We start from the raw sequence: 24,155 nt of genomic DNA, 5'->3' as shown, positions 1-24,155 counted from the left end.
TATTACTGGGAAGGAGGAAAACTTTTCCTATCCATATTATCCACACCATGCAGGACTTTATACACCTCTATCATGTCCTGTCTTGCTGGTTTTGGTCCATCATAGCTATTCTATAGTTTCCTGGCCTTGAGAGTCACATCATTGAGTTCTCACAAACACGTTTTGCTTTGGCTATTCTATGCTTTCTTTCTTTCTTTCTTTTAAATAATTTTTATTAGATTTTCCACTTAAATCATTGTAATGGTTATAAGGGGTTACTTGTGCGTAAGTTGCCGTTACTTTCGGCTAGATTGCCTGGCTAACCATGCCTCGGCTGACAGCCCTCACTCCGTGGCCGTTCAGTCGCTTGCAGAATCCGTCAGTGGGCGTTTCTTGAACCTCTTCCAGCATAGAAGCTGTTTGACGCCAAGTCTCCGCCTACTCTCCCTGCGCGGGACTCTTCTGCGCAAGGAAGGAGTGGGCAGAGGCGTGCCCGTGCTCTCTCCACTAGTCTCGGGCGAAGAGTCTTGGAGACCCCTCTCCGAATCCTCCATCTCCCTCCCTTCTCTACTGGTGTTGCGCTGAATTCCTTCCCCCCTGCTGGTCCCCTCTCCTGCATCGCTCGGGAGCCTTGCCTCCACCTCTCGCTCCGATGTCAGTTCCCTGGCAATCATATTCACATTTTTCTACATACTTCTATAACTTAATATATTACTCTGTAAGAGCATCAACATCCTTCCCTCCCTCTTTCTGACTTCCACATATCTTTCCATATTTTTCACATTTCTATTATCACTTATTTACCCTTTGTCAAATTATAATATTTCACCTTATTGTCGGTAAATCAGTCCCTTATATTTACATTACAAAACATTTCAATTCAGGCCTACAAACGTTTTCAAATGTTTACAATTTTAGTTCATATAAAATATAAATCTGTTCCAGTCCTTTTGAAACAGTTCGTCAAGCTGATTCCAGATCTTCCCCATCAACTTGGCCATCTCTACATACTCCACCACCTTGACCTGCCAGTCTTCAACTGTTGGGAGTTCCTGCTGCTTCCTTTTTTTTTTTTAATAAAATTTTTTATTAGTTTCCAAATTTTTAACAAACACAAAAACAACATAAAAACAAACATAAAAAGTCATACTTTCTTTACCTCATTTCCATAAGCCTCTTTTCCCGGACTTCCCCATACCTACCCTTTTTGCATCCTTTATTTTAAACAATTGTTCAGCAACCCTTCTTAGTCAATTAAATATAAATTCATTCTCCTTTTCAATTTCACCCTAAACTTAACACCATTTACCGCTGCAATTCTACGTCTTCCTCTCCCTCAGCATTTTAGCACTCCTCAATTTTATAATAACTCTTAAGATATATTTTAAACTTCTTCCAATCTTCTTCCACAGTCTCTTTCTCTTGGTCGCGGATTCTGCCGGTCATTTCTGCCAGTCCCATAAAATCGATCACTTTCGCCTGCCATTCCTCCAGCGTGGGTAGCTCTTGTGTCTTCCAATACTTTGCTAGGAGAATCCTTGCTGCCGTAGTAGCGTACAAGAAGAAATTCTTATCCTTCTTCGGCACCAGCTGGCCGACCATACCCAAGAGAAATGCCTCTGGTTTCTTATTAAAGGTGCACTTAAGCACTTTCTTAATTTCATTATAAATCATTTCCCAGAAGGCCTTAATCTTTGGGCAGGTCCACCAAAGGTGGAAAAAGGTACCTTCAGTCTCTTTACATTTCCAACATTTGTTATTGGGCAAATGATAAATCTTTGCAAGCTTGACTGGGGTCATGTACCACCTGTAAATCATTTTCATAATGTTTTCTCTTAAGGCATTACATGCCGTGAATTTAATACCTGTGGTCCATAACTGCTCCTAGTCAGCAAACATAATGTCATGACCTATGTCCTGTGCCCATTTAACCATAGCTGACTTCACTGTCTCATCTATTGTATTCCACTTCAACAGCAAGTTATACATTCTTGATAAATTCTTAGTATTGGGTTCTAACAGTTCTGTTTCTAGTTTCGATTTCTCCACCTGGAAACCAATTTTCCTGTCTTGTTTGTAAGCCTCCATTATTTGAAAATAATGGAGCCAATCTCGTACCTTGGACTTTATTTTCTCATAACTTTGTAATTTAAGTTCACCACCTTCTTGTTCTAAAATTTCAGAATATTTCGGCCAATTAGTTCTCATATTAAGTTTCTTTACCTCCTTGGCCTCCATAGGTGAAAGCCACCTGGGAGTTTTATTTTCCAATAAATCTTTGTACCGTATCCAAACATTATATAGCGCTTTCCTGACAATGTGATTTTTAAAACCCTTATATACTTTAACCTTGTCATTGTTGGGGTTCAGAACTTACTGGGTTAATTGTGTTCTGAGTTGTGCCTCCCATTCTGACGTTTGAAAGGAGGGAGGAGCTCTACTTGTTGTTCTCTCTGTGTCTCTGAGAGAGAAGGACGCCATGAATGCTAGCAGTCCAGGAGAATTTGGGAAATGCTGAGCTGTAAATATTTGCTGCAATAAAGAACTGATGAATTTGGACATACACAGTGCTTGGTGTGTTTGGATCTGAAGCAGACTGCAACGGTTTTGATCCGCTGTGTTTTTACTCTGCAAGGCGAAACCGGAGAAGAAGAAGGTCTGAGAGCAGCGTGGCTGGGAAGCGTGCCGGACCACTGGGGCTAATTGGGGCCATAAAGCAATTAGCTGGCCAGTGCAATTAAGATCTTATCAGATTTCGTCACAGGTTATGGAGGACCTAATTACCGCTAATAAAACTGTTGCTAAGAGTCTGCCGGTGAGCTTTGAAGTCTTGAAGTCAGCTTGGCAATAGCTGGAAGACGCTACTGAAGCGGCAGAGGTCTGCGTTCTGTGTTTTGCCTGCTGCAGAGAGGCAAGAGTTGCTGAGGCAGAGAGCTGGGAAAGCAGCTGTGAAGAATCGGGTGCCGGAGAGCTGACTGGTGAAACGTGAGTACAGCAGCTGGGGCCCCGGGAAAGAGGAGAAAATGGCAGACAGCCAGGTCCTGGAGGACGTTCCGCTTGAGAAGCTCACTTTAAGAAGTTGGGCAACCTGGTCCAGAAGAGTAAGGGGTTGGTTTCTGGTTACTGGGCTTTGGGATGTAAGCCAGAAAGAGCCACTTCCCCTGAATCCTGAAGGGACAGACATTACAGGCTTTGAGGCTGCGTTGCCTGAAGATAGCCAGCAGAGAATGCAAAGAGAGCTTGCTATGCTAAAAGCATGCGTACACGCATCACTTTTGCCCAGTTTGGAGGGCGTAAAGTCAGCAAGGGCTGCCTGGGAGGTGCTGAGAAGTTTGTGTGAAACTTCAGCAGGAGGCCAGGCCCCTGGAGGAGTCATGCAGAGCCTGGAGATGGCTGTAGCCCTAGTCCCTGAGGTGCAAGTCGGGGGGGCTGAGAATTCCAAAGGCAAGTTTCAAAAGTTTTCCACTGTGAGTGCTGAAGTGAAACGCAGTTTCAGCGAGGGCAGGGCTGGCACAGAGTGCTCTTCCGGAAGAAGGGGGGCCAGGCCAGCTGAAAGGAGCCCTGGGCAGTATTTTTCCACTGGGGATTGTCGTCGGGCAAAGTCTGGAAGGCGGCGGAGAGCTAGACGCTGCAAGGTCAGCCACCTGGACAAAGTGAAGATAAGGCCTAAAGAGTCGCGTGGGAACGCAGAGGCCAGGCCGGTCTCCAAGGCAACGGAGGAGGCTACTTCTACGGAAGCTGCCAAGGTCCTGAGCAAGGGGGAGTTGGTTGCCAAGACAACCAGACAGAACTGCTGCAGAAGCCCAGAGAGAGGGGGCAGCGATACGTTTGTTGCCAGTATGGCTTTGTTTGAGGACAGCTCTGAGAGACACACTGATTTTCGCTTTCTAATCGACTCAGCAGCTAACTGCAACCTGATCCCAGAGACCCCTGCAGTCGAGATGTGGAATTGCAAGGCAATTCCGGCTGGGAAAACTGTTCAGTTTGCAAGTGGGGAAAAGAAAAATGTGAATAACATTGCAAATGTATTGTTTTCTGTTTTGCAGGAGCAGATGGAAGTTTGCATTGTGCCAGGAGTGCAACACTGTATTTTATCTGTGCCTTATTTGTTGAAAAAGGGGTTTAAGGTTTGCTTTGAACACGATGTTTGTACAATCTCCAAAGGAGGGAAGCAACTGGTCAGAGTTGCAAAGGGGCAGAATGATCTTTTCATTCTTAAAACGTCTCTGGAGGGTGAGGGGAAGGTTGAGAAAGCACAAGCCCTGCGTGCTACAGTTCCCACTCATGTTTCATGTTCTTGTGTGTGGCATAAGAAGACAGCCCATGCTTGTCTTGAAGAACTACAGGTGCTACCTGAGGTTTCCAAAGGCTGTAGAATTGAAGAATGTGCAAGAGTCCTAGATTGTCAGGCTTGCAGACAGGCAAAGGTAAGAGGGTGCAGTTACCCCAGGGTGGAGAGGGTAACCACAAAACCTTTTGATCTTGTGCACACAGATCTGTTGGGTCCCATGAAGGAACCAAGTTTGGGAGGGGCCAGGTTTCTGCTGACGATGCAGGATGATTTTTCGCAGAACACCTGGACACATGGTCTCAAATCCAAGGAAGATGCAGCACAGCTGATTAGACGTTGGATTGAGGAGGTGGAACTAAGGTTCTCCACCAGAGTCAGGGAAATTGCTAGTGACAGAGGTTCACAGTTTACTGGGTCTGCTTTGCAGAAGTTCTTTCACAAGAAAGGGATAAGTCACACAGTGACTTCTCCTCAACAGAGGGGGGTGGCAGAGCTAAGAAGTGAGGCTCTGGTTAAGGCTGCACAGGTGATGCTGTCAGATTCTGGGTTACCTCCGAAGTTTTGGATGGAGGCAGTTAAATATGTGAGCTTCACCTGGAATCGGTCCTACAATTCAGTGGTAGGAGACACACCGTTTTTCATGCTTCACGGGAGGAAACCGCAGGTTCATTTCCTCCGTGAGTTCGGATCAACGGCCTCGCTGCCGGTACCTGAAGCTTTGCGAGGGCCAGGTAAACCCAAGTTCCAGAAAATGATCTTCTGTGGGTATGAGCCAACGGCTCGTGCATGGAGGTTTGCGTACCCGTCAGGTGATCAGAGTAAACTGCTGATCAGTAAACACGCTGAGTTCTGTAAGCAGGAGGAAAGGTCAAAGACCCCTGCCAGACGCGATATTCTTTCAGAATGTCTTTCTGATTCAGAGCAGGAAGGTTCTGATGAGGAGGAAGGAGAGCCAGGGGCTGAGTCTGCTGATGACGATCAGCTCACTGACCAAAGTCAGGAGCAGGATGGGGCATCTCCGCAAGTTGTAAAAAGAGAGCCCAAGAGTGAGCCTAGTTCTCCTGTGAGGGTAATTCCAAAGGTTCGAAGACGCGTTAAGTCAGAGGGGGAATCCCGGGATGCAAGGGACACACCTGCTGACCACAGTGAGTCAGAGGAAGTGCCTGAGTCTGTGCCTAGGAGGTCCAGTCGCACAACGAAGGGAATCCCACCTGAGAGGTATCAGGCCACAGGTGCGTGGGTAAGTTTCGCACAGTGCGAATCTGAGAGTTGTGAGGATGTTCCACAGATGCCTGACAGGAACGCCAGGAGAGGGCGCAAGGCATTGGGGAAGGGATTGATCTCACAGAGGTCTGCAAAGGTACATCCACAGGTCTTGTCAGAATGCTCGACAAGAGGGGGTGTTGGGGTTCAGAACTTACTGGGTTAATTGTGTTCTGAGTTGTGCCTCCCATTCTGACGTTTGAAAGGAGGGAGGAGCTCTACTTGTTGTTCTCTCTGTGTCTCTGAGAGAGAAGGACGCCATGAATGCTAGCAGTCCAGGAGAATTTGGGAAATGCTGAGCTGTAAATATTTGCTGCAATAAAGAACTGATGAATTTGGACATACACAGTGCTTGGTGTGTTTGGATCTGAAGCAGACTGCAACGGTTTTGATCCGCTGTGTTTTTACTCTGCAAGGCGAAACCGGAGAAGAAGAAGGTCTGAGAGCAGCGTGGCTGGGAAGCGTGCCGGACCACTGGGGCTAATTGGGGCCATAAAGCAATTAGCTGGCCAGTGCAATTAAGATCTTATCAGATTTCGTCACAGTCATACCAGATATATGCATGCCAACCAAAATTATTATCAAATCCTTCCAAATCTAGAACATCTGCGTTCTCAAGAAGTAGCCAATCTTTTAACCAGCAGAAAGCTGCTGATTCATAGTACAGTCTCAAGTCCGGCAGGGCAAACCCCCCTCTTTCTTTAGAATCGGTAAGTATCTTAAACTTAATTCTGGGCTTTTTGCCCTGCCAGACAAATTTAGATATGTCTTTCTGCCACTTCTTGAAACAGTCCAGTTTATCCACAATTTGTAGTGTCTGAAACAAAAATAACATTCTAGGCAATACATTCATTTTGATTACTGCAATTCGGCCTAACAAGGAAAGCTTCAGGTTTGACCATATTTCTAAATCTTTCTTTATCTCAGTCCAGCACTTATCATAGTTATCCTTAAATAAGTTAATATTCTTAGATGTCATATTAATCCCCAGGTATTTTACACTCTTTGCCACCACTAACCCAGTTTCCTCTTGGAATCTCTCTCTTTCAACATTTGTTAAGTTTTTTTCCAGTACCTTAGTTTTTTGTTTATTCAACTTAAATCCTGCGACCTGGCCGAAAACTTGAATTAATTCTAAAGCTCTTTTGGTACTAGTGTCTGGCTCTTGCAAGGTCAATACCAAGTCATCTGCAAAAGCCTTCAATTTGTAATGTCTGGCTCCGACCGGGAGTTCCTGCTGCTTCCGCTTCTGAGCCAGAACTGTTCTTGCAGCCGTTGTGGCATACATAAACATGTTTACCTCTCTTTTATGTATTTCTTCACCAATTAAACCTAATAAAAATGCCTCTGTTTTTTTATTGAACTTATATTTCAAAACCTTTTTTAACTCATTATATATTATATCCCAGAAGGCTTTCACTTTGCAGCAAGTCCACCACATGTGGAGGAAATTCTTTTCCTTACACTTCCAACATTTTTTGTCTTGATTTCTATACATTTTAGCAAGTTTGGCAGGTGTGATATACCATCGGTACATCATCTTAAATACATTTTCTTTGAGTGACACACATGCTGTAAATTTGATTTAGTCCACAGTTTTTCCCACCTTTCAGAATCAATCAGATCCTGGGCCCACCTAATCATAATGCTAGATATGCTATAGTTTCTTGGACTTTACTGAAGTTAATGTTTCCTCAAGTTGAGCAGGGCCCAGATTGAGAGTCCCATCTTTGAGTTCTCACAAACATGTTTTGCACTGGCTCTGCAGCTGCCCATTGAGTCACACACCGATTCCAGGGAGTTGCAGAGGAGGTGGACTTTCTTAACCCTATAATTATCAAAATCATGGTGATTTGTTTATCTGGTCCAGGGATTTCCCCAACGATGGCCTTGGAGTCCACAAATAACAAAACATCAGAATGACAGGCAGCATCAGATAACTTATTGTCACAAGCCTGAAAGAAGAACTGAGTCATAAATAGCAGAAGCCTCTTGTTTCTATCGGAGGTTTCCTTTTTCTACCTTTGCTTCTGAAGCTACTGTAGGAGTTCAGCTGTCACATGAGTGTATGACTCTTGCAGGCATAGCCAGGATGATATTTCTGCTGCTGCTGCTGTTTCTGCTGCTAATGCCCCATGGAGCCTGTGGGATGCTGAAAGCAAAATGCCCATTGAACCTAAATGAGGAAAGTGATCCGTTGAATTATTACAGGCCAGGAGACCACCTCATTAGTGGGGTCATATTTCCAAGAGCTTATAGAACTTACCCATTCAAGTTCTCTATCCCTCCCAAAAACACTGTTATGACGTAAGTGACTTTATGTTACCCAGTCTGCATTCACATTTCTTGCTGTTTTCCAGAGGCAGCATCTAGTTTCTGGCCATGCCCCTTGGTATCCTGCAAACAAAGAGGTTGTTTCTGAACCCTTTCCCTATTTTGGGCTTCAGTTTCATTAATGCAGCTAAAGCATAGTTGATCATCTCATGTCTCGTGAGAAAGGGTGTTTCTTTCAAGTCAAGTGTTAACAGCTTTGACAGCTTCCCTTATTCCTTTATTCCCAACTGTCTAAATTAAATGTCCCTGGTGGTGTTGGGGGTATTTGGATTACAACATATCTTAAATAAGTTCTAAATCCACTGTGCAATCTTGCATTTGCGGATCAAAGAATGTGTAAAAATTGGAATATAAGGATACCACCACCTTCCCTTCAAACTCACTGGAATGTTCAAATCAGTATAGGAACCTTACTAAGTAATTCCACCAGACTCAGAAGTTAAGGTGAGTAACCCAAGATACGGCATTTCTCTCTTTCATATCTTCTCATCTTGTAAATAGTTCTTGCCAACTTAAGGAAATCTAAATGAGCATTTCAATCTAATTCATCCCAGCTCAAGCTCTCCTAAATGCTACTCCTTTCTTTGTTGGTGGATCTGGGCAAGATTCTGCTCCTTCCTAGCTGCAGAGATTCCCGTTAGATATAACTTGTATAGAGCAAGGAGTTGTTTTCATTTAATGGAGAATGGAAGCTAAAACCATTTTTCGTGTATTCATTTATTTGCAGTTGGTCAGCAAAGGACCCCTCACCAGTCCTGTCCATCTTGTTTGCAACCCAGGAGATCACCCGGCATCTTAAGCATTTAGCCAATGTCACCCTGGGCTATAGCATCTATGAGGCCGCTTTTGATGTCAGGACAACTGTTGATGCCATGCTAGACAGTATTCCAAACTACAGCTGCGGAAGAAAGAATAACGTGTTAGCTGTTTTTGAAGCAACTTCTTCTGAAATCACCCACCCAATTTCAAGCATGTTGGGCATCTACAAAATGCCCCAGGTAGGAATTGGAAGGGAAGAGATCAATTGTGTTTCATTCCTCTCTGCTGTCTCTCCAGCAGTGGTGAGGAACCCCTTCATGCCCCCAGAAGTTTCTAAACTGCAAAGCCAAACATCTGGCCATTAGTTTCCAGGGAACACAGAAGAGTAGCACCCAAAAAGGGAGACCAAAGGGGGAAAATCACATTGCAAGAAAGTGGAAAGCGAATTAGAAAACCCTCAGCCTCTTCCTGTCTCCCTGCCAAGACTGTCAATAGGAAGATGTGGTTGAAAGTAGCCCCTGGCTCCTAATGAGTTTCTTGTTTCTCTGATGTCTGACAGCTAAATGAACAGAGAAGTTTAAGTACTTGCACTCCTCCAAACTGTGCAGCTGCTTAGCTTCTGCCTCTCATTCTGTGTAGTGCCCCATTGTTACTCTAGGAAGAGGTTGGGGTGCCATGACCCTACAAGGCCCAGATGCCCTGCTCTGCCCCACTGTCCATTGGAGCCACTTCCTTCTCTGTAAACTCCAGGTCCTCTTCTGAACATGATTCCTCCATCAAAGGCATGGCATACATCCAGAAGCATCTGGTTAGCTACTGTGAGAAGATGGGCCTTTGGCCTGATCATGCAGTGAGGCCTTTCTTGTGTATTCCTAAAAAACGACACCACTCCTTTTCTTACTAGATCAGTTATGGCTCGGCTGCTCATGATCTGAATGACAAAACCCAGTTCCCTTTTATCTACTGGATGGTCCCCAAAGAAGAAACCCAGCACATGGGGATTGTCAAGTTGTTGCTACATTTCGGGTGGACGTGGATCGGCCTCTTTGTTCCAGACAATGACAATGGAGAAAGGTTCCTGAGTGTCTTCACCCTTCTGCTGATCCGCAGTGGGATTTGTGTTGCTTTCTTGGAAAGAATTCATATTTCGACCCTGAGACAAATGTCATCCTTACATTGTAAACCATCTGATTTGAGACAAGTCAAAGTGTTTGTTTATTATGGGGACTCTGCGCACAGAATTTATCCAATCGTGGTGTTACAAAGAATTCAGGAAGTGAGGGAATCTCAGGGGATAGTCTGGATCACAACAGATCTTCTGGACATTGATGAGATGTTGTTTGGTGGCACAGATTACTTCCAACCTGCCCAAGGTTCTTTGTCCTTTGTAATGAATACCAAAAAACGGACAGAACATGGCTACTATACTCGACTTTCAGATGCAACTGAATCTGTATTTTCACAGTTTTGGAAGAAAGCATTCCATTGTTCATGTTCAAACAAAGTACTGTCCGTGGAGGGTTGGACAAGATGCACAGAAAAGGAACCACTGGAAACTTTGTCCCAGAAAGAGATGGGGGAAATCTGGTCTCAAGACCGCTACAGAACTTACTATGGCGTCCAGTTTGTGGCCCAAGCCTTGAATGTCGCATATTCATCCAGATCCAAATGGAGGTTAATGGCGGGTGGAAGAGACAGATTGGAACTTCAAAGGTTGGAGCCATGGCAGGTCTGTCCTCTCTGCTTTTTTGCAAATACCCTCTGATATGTGTTTCAGATTGTATATTCTTTGTAGTTTACCTCATTGTTATTGTTAAATATGTTTCGTTTTCCTATGCCTTATCTTTAGTAGGACATGTTAATAAGTTTTTCTTTTTAATTGTTCATCTATTTTTGTGGTTCTAATATACTTTGAAATAGATAATTTTTTAAAAATAGATAATTTGGGAAAGTTAGGGGAAAATCTTTCAAAGCACAAAATAAGCTATGAAAAATTGTTAAGCTTAATTAATTAATTACTATATTTAGTTCATAACATTTATATATTGCTTGACTCTTGAAGAAACCCTCAAAGCACTTTACAAAAACGTTAAAATAAAAAAAATCACTAAAGAAAACCCTTATTTAAAACACAGAATGTTGAAAACACAATAGGATCGGTTAAAGGCAATTAAAAGGCTTGTTGCCAAATGCTTGCTAGGATGTGTCCTCTATTTGTGTTTATTTGAGTCATATTTCCTGTGAATTTATAACATGATAATGGACCAGTCGTAATGACCAAAAGGTTGTTATCTTTAGCTGACACGAGGCCTCAATGTCCTTGATTCAGGACCATTCTCTCAAAACTGGTAAGATGTCTGGAACCAATCCAGATATCATGTTTTCTAAATGCTGGTGTTTTCTCTGCCAATCTAGCTTCATACTTTCTTGAAAGAAATTTGGATTTCCAATTCATCCATAGGAGGGATGTATTCTGATCAGAGTGGGGAGCTGACTGCCAACTTTGATATCGTGAACTGGGTCGTATTTCCCAATAGATCTCAGAGCAGAAGGAAAGTTGGGAGCATCGAGGGGCAGACATCCTCTGACATAAAATTCTCCATTAAACCAGAAGCCATTCTGTGGCCTGGGAACTTCAGCAAGGTCATCGCATTTATTCATTTATCTGTTTATTTGTTGCACCTATATCCCACCTTTTCTCTATGGAGCTTCATGGCTCCCTGGGAATTTGAACCTTAGTCTCCTGTGTTCTCTTGTTGTTGTTGTTGTTGTTTAGTCGTTTAGTCGTGTCCGACTCTTCGTGACCCCATGGACCAGAGCACGCCAGGCACTTCTGTCTTCCACTGCCTCCCGCAGTTTGGTCAGACTCATGTTTGTAGCTTCGAAGACACTATCCAACCATCTCGTCCTCTGTCGTCCCCTTCTCCTTGTGCCCTCCATCTTTCCCAACATCAGGGTCTTTTCCAGGGAGTCTTCTCTTCTCATGAGGTGGCCAAAGTATTGGAGCCTCAGCTTCACGATCTGTCCTTCCAGTGAGCACTCAGGGCTGATTTCCTTAAGAATGGATCGGTTTGTTCTTCTTGCAGTCCATGGGACTCTCAAGAGTCTCCTCCAGCACCATAATTCAAAAGAATCAATTCTTCGGCGATCTGCCTTCTTTATGGTCCAGCTCTCACTTCCATACATCACTACTGGGAAGACCATAGCTTTTACTATACGGACCTTTGTTGGCAAGGTGATGTCTCTACTTTTTAAGATGCTGTCTAGGTTTGTTATTGCTTTCCTCCCAAGAAGCAGGCGTCTCTTAATTTCGTGGCTGCTGTCACCATCTGCAGTGATCATGGAGCCCAAGAAAGTAAAATCTCTCACTGCCTCCATTTCTTCTCCTTCTATTTGCCAGGAGGTGATGGGACCAGTGGCCATGATCTTCATTTTTTTGATGTTGAGCTTCAGACCATATTTTGCACTCTCCTCTTTCACCCTCAATAAAAGCTTCTTTAATTCCTCCTCACTTTCTGCCATCAAGGTTGTGTCATCTGCATATCTGAGGTTGTTGATATTTCTTCCGGCAATCTTAATTCCGGCTTCGGATTCATCCAGCCCAGCCTTTCACATGATGAATTCTGCATATAAGTTAAATAAGCAGGGAGACAATATACAGCCTTGTCGTACTCCTTTCCCAATTTTGAACCAATCAGTTGTTCCATATCCAGTTCTAACTGTAGCTTCTTGTCCCACATAGAGATTTCTCAGGAGACAGATGAGGTGATCAGGCACTCCCATTTCTTTAAGAGCTTGCCATAGTTTGCTGTGGTCGACACAGTCAAAGGCTTTTGCATAGTCAATGAAGCAGAAGTAGATGTCTTTCTGGAACTCTCTAGCTTTCTCCATAATCCAGCGCATGTTTGCAATTTGGTCTCTGGTTCCTCTGCCTCTTCTAAATCCAGCTTGCACTTCTGGGAGTTCTCGGTCCACATACTGCTTGAGCCTTCCTTGTAGAATTTTAAGCATAACCTTGCTAGCGTGTGAAATGAGTGAAATTGTGCGATAGTTGGAGCATTCTTTGGCACTGCCCTTCTTTGGGATTGGGATGTAGACTGATCTTCTCCAATCTTCTGGCCACTGCTGAGTTTTCCAAACTTGCTGGCATATTGAGTGTAGCACCTTAACAGCATCATCTTTTAAAATTTTAAATAGTTCAGCTGGAATACCATCACTTCCACTGGCCTTGTTATTTGCAGTGCTTTCTAAGGCCCATTTGACTTCACTCTCCAGGATGTCTGGCTCAAGGTCAGCAACCCCACTACCTGGGGTGTACGAGACATCCATATCTTTCTGGTATAATTCCTCTGTGTATTCTTGCCACCTCTTCTTGATGTCTTCTGCTTCTGTTAGGTCCTTACCACTTTTGTCCTTTATTATGGTAATCTTTGAACGAAATGTTCCTTTCATATCTCCAATTTTCTTGAACAGATCTCTGGTTCTTCCCATTCTGTTGTTTTCCTCTATTTCTTTGCATTGCTCATTTAAGAAGGCCTTCTTATCTCTCCTTGCTATTTTTTGGAAATCTGCATTCAATTTCCTGTATCTTTCTCTATCTCCCTCGCATTTTGCTTGCTTTCTCTCCCCCGCTATTTGTAAGGCCTCGTTGGACCGCCACTTTGCTTTCTTGCATTTACTTTTCATTGGGATGGTTTTCGTTGCTGCCTCCTGTATAATGTTGCGAGCCTCCATCCATAGTTCTTCGGGCACTCTGTCCAGCAGATCTAAATCCTTAAACCTGTTCCTCACTTCCACTGTGTATTCATAAGGGATTTGATTTAGATTGTATCTTACCGGCCCAGTGGTTTTTCCTACTTTCTTCAGTTTAAGCTTGAATTTTGCTATAAGAAGCTGATGATCTGAGCCACAGTCAGCTCCAGGTCTTGTTTTTGCTGACTGTATCAAGCTTCTCCATCTTTGGCTGCAGAGAATATAATCAATCTGATTTCGATGCTGCCCATCTGGTGATGTCCACGTGTAGAGTCGTCTCTTGTGTTGTTGGAAAAGTGTGTTTGTGATGACCAGCTTGTTCTCTTGACAGAACTCTATTAGCCTTTGCCCTGCTTCATTTTGCTCTCCAAGGCCAAACTTGCCAGTTGTTCCTTTTATCTCTTGGTTCCCTACTTTAGCATTCCAACTGTGTTCTCTTACACCCCTCTAACCACTATGGCACAACTGGCTCTGGTTCCCTTGCTGTGACATCTGTTAAGTTCTGACAATTTGCTGATAGGGGCCATTTTCAGTTTAACCCTAAGTGGGCCCTGTTCAGAGTGAGACCCACTCCTGGTTGTGTACACCGCTGCTGTTTTCCTTCTCTGTTTTGCCCTCTCTGTTTTGAATAGCAGTTCAGATGGAGAGCGGCAAAGAGAGGAGAGGCTGCTCTTACACTTGCATTTTCATCTATCCCTCTGAGTGGATGAACAAGGACATCAATGGGCCACAGGTGGCGCTGTGAGTTAAAGCCTCAGCGCCTAGGACTTGCCGATCGAAAGGTCAGCGGTTCAAATCCCTGTGGCGGGGTGCGCTCCCGCTGCTCGGTCCCAGCGCCTGCCAACCTAGCAGTTCGAAAGCACCTCCGGGTGCAAGTAGATAAATAGGGACCGCTTACCAGCGGGAAGGTAAACGGCGTTTCCGTGTGCGGCTCTGGCTCGCCAGAGCAGCGATGTCACGCTGGCCACGTGACCCGGAAGTGTCTCCGGACATAGCTGGCCCCTGGCCTCTTAAGTGAGATGGGCGCACAACCCCAGAGTCTGTCAAGACTGGCCCGTACGGGCAGGGGTACCTTTACCTTTACCTTTTACCCTAGCTGCCTTGTGGGCTTTTTCAGCTGCCCAGTAACAGTGACTGCTTATAAAAGCACAACAATACAATTCATGGTGTATGGCTGCCATTCCTCCGGGTTGTCTTGGACACATCTAGGAATGGGCTGCAGAAATGGCACCCAGACACAGCTTTTTGCTGAAACAGCAAAATGTCCAGGAAAACCCAAACCTATGGCAAGCGGAGTGATTTAAAAAAAAATGATTGAAAATTCAAAGAAAAGCCCAAAACATTTAGAAAGGGGGAAAATAAAGCTCAACAACTTTGTCCGGAATAGGGCAACCTTTTCACAGTGACAAGAACAATAAATCTCAAAAGGCCATAGTTTGTTTAATCCTTTGTGTTCAACAATATTTGCGTTCAACAATTAAAAATGAAACTTTATGTCAGAAAGAAAATGAGTTTGGCATGAGGAATGGGCGGAAGATGAAGAATTTGAGATAACAACAGCCTTTCGGCTGGGCAGGAGGCAGGACAAGAAACCAAGGGATTGTCTAATTACACTGAGATCAAAAGAAGAAAGAGATAGAATATTGAACTTGCATTATCAAAAGGCACTGGTGATCCAAAACTGTCAGATACAGATTTTTAAGGACATCCCCAAATATATTTTAGAGGTGAGGACCTACTATAAGAACCTAGCAGATCTGCTGAAGAAAAATACCATACCATTCAGATGGGAGTTCCCACAAGGACTATCCTTTAACTTTAAAGGAAGAAAGATCAAAATAAAAACAATTCAGGACAAAGAACAATTTCTGGAGAGATACCTGGAGGATTTGCAGAAAGGAACTGCAGAGGAGAAAGAACCACCTGATATAGCAAATCTATCATTTGGACTTTTACCACCACCATCGGAGGAAGAACAGAAGCTTGGAGCAGTTGGAGGAACAGCTACCTAAACACAAAATGTCTCTGCAACTTCTTAGTTGGAACTGTAATGGCTTGAACCTTCCTCGAAAAAGACGACAAGTTTTTCACATCTTGAAGAGAGAACAATTAGATATAATATGTTTGCAAGAAACCCATATTGCCAGGATAAACAGGAAATTATTGACAAATAAGAGACTTGGTCAAGAATTTATTTCATCAGACAAAGTGAAGAAAAGAGGTGTGGTGATCTATGCAAAGGAAAAATTGGCCCCAAGATTGATATTTAAAGATGAACAAGGAAGATACCTGGCAATTGAAATACAAATTCAAGGAGAAAAAATCCTGATTGTTGGAGTATATGCCCCAAATGAGGGGAAGGCCGAATTCTTTAAGAAGTTGCATGAGACACTAGTTGATTTCATAGACTATAAAATCGTAATGATGGGGGATATGAATGGAGTTGTCTCAACAAACATGGATAAGGCACAGAGACAAGTGATCTCAAAAGAAGGGAGACTACCAAAGATCTTTTTTGAAATGACTGAAACTTTGGACTTGATTGATATTTGGAGAACAAGGAATCCTCTAGAGAGAGAGGGAACTTTCTTCTCTGAGGCAAAAATGACATGGACAAGAATAGACCAAATTTGGATTTCTAGTAGTCTGGCGTCAAGAACAAAAAAAGTAGAAATATGCCCAAAAACTTGCTCCGACCATAATGCGGTGAAGATGGAGATGAAACTAACAACAACTGGATCCTTTAGATGGAGAATGAATGACACCCTATTTAAGGATGAAGAGATCCATAAGAAGGCCCTTAAAACATTAAAAGATTATTTCGAGATTAACAGGAAAACAGATGTGGAGAAAAGAATAATTTGGGACGCAAGCAAAGCCGTGATGCGAGGTTTCCTAATTCAACAGAACTCTATAAAGAGGAAGCAACAAAATGAGAGGAAGGAAAAAATCCTAGAAAAAATAAAAGGAGGAGAGAAGAATTTGAGGTCCAAACCAAAGTCTCATGAGATTCTGAGAGAAATAAAGTTTTATCAGATGCAGTACATGGAGCTCATGAACCAACAAATAGAATGGAAGATAAAGCAAATGAGACAAAGAACCTTCGAATCAGCGGACAAGTGTGGGAAACTTCTGTCATGGCAATTGAAGAAAAGGCAGAAAATGAACACGGTAACCAGTTTAGAAATGGATGGGAAAATTATCCACAAACCTAATGAGATAAACAATTGCTTTCAAAGCTTTTTTAAGAAATTGTATGCACAAGGGCCAATTAATGAACAAGAAATAGAAGAATTCATCAGAAAATACGGCTTACCAAAAATTCCAGAACAAAGTAAAAGGACTCTAAATGAGGAAATAACAGAACAAGAAATAGAGGGTGCCATTCAAAATATGAAATTGGGAAAATCACCAGGACCAGATGGCCTGACGGCTAAATACTACAAGATGCTGAAAGAATGTTTAATACAACCATTGAAGGAAGTTTGCAATGAAATCCTGAAGGGGAAAAAGGCACCTGAATCGTGGAAAGAGGCTTTTATCTCACTTATACCGAAGACAGAAGCTGAGAAGAACCAGGTTAGAAACTACCGCCCTATATCTTTGCTTAATGTGGATTACAAAATTTTTGCAGACATTTTGGCAAAAAGATTGAAAAGAGTGTTGATAGAGGAGATTCATAAGGACCAAACAGGCTTTCTCCCAGGGAGATATATGTCAGACAATGTGAGGAACATTATAGACATTTTAGAATTGCTAGATGTTGACATTAACAGGAAAGCAGTCCTGATTTTTGTAGACGCGGAGAAAGCCTTTGACAATATCTGCTGGACTTTTATGAAAAAAAATCTCCAAGGGATGGGGGTAGGCCAAGGTTTTGAAAACGGTATAGGTGCAATATATTCTCAACAAAAGGCCAAGCTAATTGTAAACAATGTGGTTACAGAAGAAATACCCATAGAAAAAGGTACACGGCAGGGATGCCCAATATCCCCTTTGCTTTTTATATCAGTCCTGGAGGTTTTGTTAAACATGATTAGAAAGGACCAGTTGGTTAAAGGAGTTCAGGTCGGAGTTAGACATTACAAGTTAAGAGCATTTGCAGATGACCTAGTATTGACTTTGCAACAGCCAGACACTAGTACTAAAAGAGTATTAGAATTAATTGAAATATTTGGTCGAGTAGCAGGTTTTAAATTGAACAAACAAAAAACGAAAGTGTTGGAAAAAAACTTAACAATGGAAGAAAGAGAGAGTTTTCAGAATGAAACAGGCCTGGAAATAACAAAAAGGGTAAAATACCTGGGGTTAAACTTAACATCCAAGAATGTGAATTTATTTAAGGATAATTATGAAAAAACTTGGGCAGAGGTTAAGAAAGATCTGGAAATATGGTCAAGGTTGAAACTTTCCTTGTTAGGCCGAATTGCTACTATTAAGATGAATGTATTGCCTAGAATGCTGTTTTTATTTCAGACGTTACAGATTTTGGACAGGATGGATTGTTTCAAGAAGTGGCAGAAAGACATATCAAAATTTGTCTGGCAGGGCAAAAAGCCCAGAATTAAATTTAAGATTTTAACTGATGCAAAGGATAGAGGGGGGTTTGCCCTGCCGGACTTAAGACTTTACTATGAATCGGCAGCTTTCTGCTGGTTGAAACACTGGCTACTTCTTGAGAACACTGACATTTTGGACCTGGAAGGGTACGACAATAGTTTTGGTTGGCATGCATATTTATGGTATGACAAGGTAAAGGTGTACAAAAGTTTTAAAAACCATATTGTGAGGAAAGCATTGTATAACGTTTGGATTAGATATAAAGATCTGCTGGAAAGTAAAACCCCTAGGTGGGTGTCACCAATGGAAGCTAGGGAAGTAAAAAAGCTTAATATGGACTCTAAATGGCCAAAATATCATGAAATTTTAGAATATGATGGTGAAAGGGTGAAACTTCAGAGTTATGAGAAACTAAAGCCTAAGGTTCGAGATTGGTTGCATTATCATCAGATAAATGAGACATTTAAACAGGACAGAAAAATAGGATTTCAGAAAGAGAAGTCAAAATTAGAAACAGAACTGTTGGAACCCAATACTAAGAATTTATCAAAAATGTATAACTTGCTGTTGAAATGGAATACACAGGATGAAACGGTGAAATCAGCTATGATTAAATGGGCACAAGATATCGGTCATGATATTATGTTTGCTGACTGGGAACAGTTATGGACCACCGGTATCAAATTTACTGCATGTAATGCTTTAAAAGAAAATATTATGAAAATGATCTATCGGTGGTACATGACCCCAGTCAAACTTGCAAAAATTTACCATTTGCCTAATAATAAGTGTTGGAAATGTAATGAGACTGAAGGCACCTTCTACCATCTTTGGTGGACCTGCCCAAAGGTTAAAGCTTTCTGGGAAATGATCTATAATGAAATTAAGAAGATCCTTAAGTGGACTTTTCCTAAGAAACCAGAGGCTTTCCTTTTGGGCATGGTTGGCCAAGTGGTGTTAAGGAAGGATAGGATTTTTTTTATGTACGCCACTACAGCAGCAAGAATTCTACTGGCAAAGTATTGGAAGACGCAAGAACTACCTACTCTGGAAGAATGGCAAACAAAGGTGATTGACTTTATGGGACTGGCCGAGATGACGGGCAGAATCCGTGACCAGGGGAAAGAGACAGTGGAAGAGGACTGGAAGAAATTTAAAATATATCTCAAGAACAATTGTAAAATTGACGAATGTTAAGATGTCAGGGGGTAAGAGGTAAAGAAATTGCAGCAGTAATCAAAAAAAAACTAAAGGAACTTTTATGAAAGGGAATTAAGATAATGGACCTAAGGGTTGCTAAAGAATCACTAAACAAGAATGCAGGGATGGGGAGGTATGGGGAAGTCAAAAGAAAGAAGGGTATGAAACGATCAGTTGGAAATTATGTTGTTTTGTGGTACTTTTGTTATCTGTTTGAAAAACGAATAAAAATTATTATAAAAAAAGAAAAAAAAGAAAATGAGTTCTCCACAGTTCTACCAAATTTGGAAGAGTCTCACTCCCATTTTAAAGCTTTCTAACCTGGTCTCAGTATTCTAAAAATAATTTTTATTTCAGAGTATTTTTACTCAGAGCCTTCAGATGATGTCTGTAATTTATGCTGGTCTCCTTTTGGTGCTCTTTCTCCTTCTTTTTAGGTCGTGCCTCATTCAAGATGCACCAAAAGCTGTCCCCCTGGATACGCCAGAGTGGCTAAAGAAGGGGAGGCCGTTTGCTGCTATGATTGTGCTCCATGTATGGAAGGGACCATCTCCATTCAGGAAGGTGGGTGACTCCAGAAGAAAGGGAGAGGCAAGATTTCAGGGGGCTCCAGCGGGTCACCCAGGGTTCGTGCTCCTTTGGAGAATTGCAGATGCGGGGGATACTGTCGTAGCTTTAAGAAATAGGATTTGTTCACATATTTACACCTTCAGTCCGCATGGAGGGAGTCCAGATCTTAGTGCATGATCAAGAGGGACTTGTTTGCCATAGCAGTACAGCTTTCTTGAGTCGAAGAAATCTCTCCTAACCAATCTTCAGCCAGCCTAGCCATAATGGGCACCTCCTTGTTCTCTGCCTTATTCTTCCCAGCACACCTTGCTAAAGACTGTGTGACACCTCAAACGCACACACCATCACCATGGCAACCTCTGTCAGAAAATAGACAGGTATGGATGTAAGAATTTTGTTAGTAATTCTGAAGTCCTTCTTCTTCTCTTCAGATGCAAAGCATTGCACCAGATGCCCAGAAGATCAGCATGCAAATCAGGCGCGAGACAAATGTGTCCCCAAGACTATAACATTTCTCACTTATGAAGAACCCTTGGGGATTGTGCTGGTTTCCTTTGCTCTCTTCTTGTCCTTGACCACCGGCATTGTGAAAGGAATCTTCATTAAATACAAGGAAACTCCCATAGTCAAAGCTAACAATCGAGACTTATCCTATATACTCCTCAGCTCCCTCCTGCTTTCCTTTTTGTCCTCCTTCCTGTTCGTCGGCCGGCCAAGGAAAGTCACCTGCCTTCTCCGACAAACAGCCTTCAGCATCATCTTCTCAGTTGCCGTCTCTTCTGTTTTGGCAAAAACCATCACTGTGGTGCTGGCCTTCCTGGCCACAAAGCCAGGGAACAAGGTGAGGAGATGGCTGGGGAAGAGTCTGGCCAACTCCATTGTCCTTTCCTGTTCCAGTATGCAGGTTGTCATCTGCAGCATCTGGCTGGGAATCTCCCCACCCTTCCCAGACTCCGACATGCACTCCCAAGCTAGAGAGATCATCCTTCTATGCAATGAGGGATCTGTTGCCATGTTCTACACTGTCCTTGGCTACATGGGCTTCCTGGCTGCCATCTGCTTCACAGTGGCTTTCCTAGCCAGAAAGCTTCCTGGGTCCTTCAATGAAGCCAAGCTGATCACCTTCAGCATGCTGGTCTTCTGCAGTGTTTGGGTGTCCTTTGTGCCCACCTACCTGAGCACCAAGGGGAAGTACATGGTCGCTGTGCAGGTCTTCTCTATGTTGGCCTCCAGTGCTGGGCTTCTGGGCTGCATCTTCCTTCCCAAGTGCTACATTATCATCCTCAGGCCTGATCTGAACACAAAGGCACATCTAACTACAAAAAGTGAAGGTGGTAGTGTCTGATTCTTAGGTTCTTTGAAGATTCTTGGCTTCACATAAAATATGATGTTGTAAAGATGGACTCCACCTGGTTGGTGACAGAATTGCAAATGCTCCTAGGTCATAGAATCTATGCTCGCAAATTTTCTGCCATAATCATCTTATTCTTCCCAGCACACCTTGCGAAAGACTGTGTGACACCTCAAACGCACACACCATCACCATGGCAACCTCTGTCAGAAAATAGACAGGTATGAATGTAAGTATATATGAATGTAAGTATATGTAAGTATCAGGGACGCAGGTGGCGCTGTGGGTTAAAGCCTCAGCGCCTAGGGCTTGCCGATCGAAAGGTCGGCGGTTCGAATCCCTGCGGCGGGGTGCGCTCCCGCTGCTCGGTCCCAGCGCCTGCCAACCTAGCAGTTCGAAAGCACCTCCGGGTGCAAGTAGATAAATAGGGACCGCTTACCAGCGGGAAGGTAAACTGTGTTTCCGTGTGCGGCTCTGGCTCACCAGAGCAGGGATGTCACGCTGGCCACGTGACCCGGAAGTGTCTCCGGACAGCGCTGGCCCCTGGCCTCTTAAGTGAGATGGGCGCACAACCCCAGAGTCTGTCAAGACTGGCCCGTACGGGCAGGGGTACCTTTACCTTTACCTTATATGTAAGTATAGCATCTAGATCAAGGGAAGTAATAGTGCCACTGTATTCTGCTCTGGTCAGACCTCACCTGCTCCAGAGAAGCGGACACGGAGCAATGGATCCAAACTACAAGAAAGAAGATTCCACCTAAACATTAGGAAGAACTTCCTGACAGTAAGAGCTGTTCGACAGTGGAATTTGCTGCCAAGGAGTGTGGTGGAGTCTCCTTCTTTGGAGGTCTTTAAGCAGAGGCTTGACAACCATATGTCAGGAGTGCTCTGATGGTGTTTCCTGCTTGGCAGGGGGTTGGACTCGATGGCCCTTGTGGTCTCTTCCAACTCTATGATTCTATGATCTCCTTCATTTACACTTCAAAAAAAAACCAGTACTAGCTATCACTTAGTAGTAGTAATCATAAACCAATAAGCTCATGTTGGAAAATTTCAGGAGTGATAAAGCCACCACATATTTCAAGACAGCCAGGACTGCCCTCTTCCATGAGGATGTATTGAAAACTCCTGAATCCACCCACTCATACCCTTTTGACAAGCTTTAATAAGTCAAGCAGGGCAACAGTTGGGAGATCACATGGATGGGACCACCTGAGCTCAAACTATTATCTTGACCCATTTGAGTCTTGGTTCAGACCTTGTTATGCATGGAATCAAAGAAGCATAGATAAAAAATAAAATTGTGAAAGGAACTAGTAATGAATGATGAAAGTGAAGAGGCACTGCAGTCATGCTTCTCTCTGATAGACTTCTTACTGAAGATGTCCATTTCACTGACCTGCACTGGGTAAGCTTATGGTATTTACTTTATCCTTAATCCTCTAACATTCAGCAGCACTGGATGATCCAATCTTCAAGTATTATTAAGCGAGAGGAAGGGGGGGGAATTGCCTATTTCCTCCACACCATGACATTCTCACCTTATTTGCCTTCATCCCTCATGACTTCTCTGCTGTTCCTTGAAGTTTTCTGAAATTGTTTCTTCCTCAGGCCTTGCAAGTCACAGACTGACAAGCCTATCAGCAAGTTCTTACAAACATGTTTTTCCCCAGTCCTGCCTCTGCCCCAAAGGCTTCAGGATGATTTGCAGATGTCACAAATTGAAGCCAAGACCTTCAGCGGGTATATAGTTCATATTCTGCTGTGCCCCTATATTATTGTTTCATCCATCTAATGCATTTTCAATCTCTAGACGACTGTAACCTTTGGTAAAAGATACCATAGCCCCCATGTTTTACCTTTTCATCATCTGCCACGAATACCCAAAGCATTAACCTGGGTCTGACTGTTAACTGTCTCTCACTTTGCTGGGGTTTGAAGCTCATTCTGTCTGTGACATCATACAGTGATGCCACAATGATACATCTGCATTCATCCATGGTAACGTCACTGGCCAATTCACTCCTGCAACATCTGATGGACTTGTTACTGAGAATGTCCATTTCACTGACCAGAACTGGTGTAAATATATATTATCTTAAAATGCTGACTGTGGTTCAAAGAGCAATAGAACCTCAACAGCTGAAAACTTCATTTGCAAGCAGTGAATCACTTCAGAAGGTTCTACATTTTCAAGAATCTGACCCTAACTCCACTAACACCTGCAGGGGAGAAAAACTTTTTCCTATCCATATTATCTACACCGTACGGGAGTTTATCAACCTCTATCATGTCCTGCCTTGCTCGTCTTGATCCATTATAGCTATTTTATAATTTCCTGGACTTTACTGAAGTTAATGTTTCCTCAAGTTCAGCAGGGCCCAGATTGACAGCCCCATCTTTGAGTTCTCACAAACATGCTTTACTCTGGCTCTGCAGCTGCCCATTGAGTCACACACCGATTCCAGGGAGTTGCAGAGGAGGTGGACCTTCTTAACCCTATAATTTTCAAAATCATAATTTTGATAATTTATGTAGTCCAAGGATTTCCCCAACGGTGGCCTTTGAGTTCACAAATAACATAAACATCAGAATCACAGGCAGAATGAGATAACTTATTGTCACGAGCCTGCAAAAACTGGGTCATAAATATCAGAAGCTGGACCTGAGAGATTTGGGGCTGGCAGGGTTCATTTCTGTGGGAGGTTTCCTTTTTCTACCTTTGCTTCTGAAGCTACTGCAAAGGTCCACCTGTGCTTCTAATGTTACTGCTGTCACAAGAGTGTATCACTCATGCAGGCATAGCCAGGATATTGCTGCTGCTGCTATTTGTGTTTCTTAATGGCCCATGGAGCTAGTAGGATGCTGAAAGCTAAATGCCCATCAAACCTAAATATGGAATCGGAACTGTTGAATTATTACAGGCCAGGAGACCACCTCATGAGTGGTGCCCCCCACCCCTAGTTCAGAAAGTCGCTCCAGAAGGATACCATGGTCGATGGTATCAAAAGCCGCTGAGAGGTCAAGAAGAATCAACAGGGACATATTTCCCTTGTCTTTGCCTTGACAGAGGCCATCATACAGGGCGACCAAAGC

At 43.2% G+C, this 24,155-nt stretch overlaps 2 protein-coding genes and 1 long non-coding RNA gene across 4 annotated transcripts in view; 2 read left to right on the top strand and 1 right to left on the bottom strand.

The window, feature by feature from the left end:
- Nucleotides 1–8,806, top strand: part of LOC307208770 (vomeronasal type-2 receptor 26-like) — a 40,294-nt gene extending 31,488 nt beyond the window's left edge. The window contains exon 6 of the mRNA XM_079963720.1: nt 8,595–8,806. Coding sequence (XP_079819846.1) covers nt 8,595–8,666 — 72 coding nt within the window. The 3' untranslated portion in view covers nt 8,667–8,806. The remainder of the gene's footprint in view (nt 1–8,594) is intronic.
- LOC307209219 lies at nt 6,766–23,645 on the bottom strand. 2 transcript variants are annotated; one of them, XR_013835436.1, is made up of 3 exons: nt 22,601–23,645; nt 7,800–7,930; nt 6,766–6,865 (listed from the first exon to the last, which is right to left on the bottom strand). It is a non-coding gene; the product is annotated as an uncharacterized lncRNA (long non-coding RNA). The 2 variants fall into 2 exon arrangements; XR_013835437.1 differs by having other exon boundaries at nt 22,919–23,645.
- Nucleotides 20,071–21,148, top strand: LOC307208914 (vomeronasal type-2 receptor 26-like). Its single transcript, XM_079963954.1, has one exon. The coding sequence runs from the start codon at nt 20,088–20,090 to the stop codon at nt 21,051–21,053; it is 966 nt and encodes a 321-aa protein (XP_079820080.1). The 5' UTR covers nt 20,071–20,087; the 3' UTR covers nt 21,054–21,148.
- Nucleotides 23,646–24,155: the final 510 nt, after the last annotated feature.

Source organism: Podarcis cretensis (genome assembly GCF_951804945.1).
Source record: "Podarcis cretensis genome assembly, chromosome: 2".
In the NCBI taxonomy this organism is placed as follows: domain Eukaryota; kingdom Metazoa; phylum Chordata; class Lepidosauria; order Squamata; family Lacertidae; genus Podarcis; species Podarcis cretensis.
The sequence above is the reverse complement of the archived record's forward strand: the minus strand, read 5'-3'. Positions and strand labels throughout refer to the sequence as shown.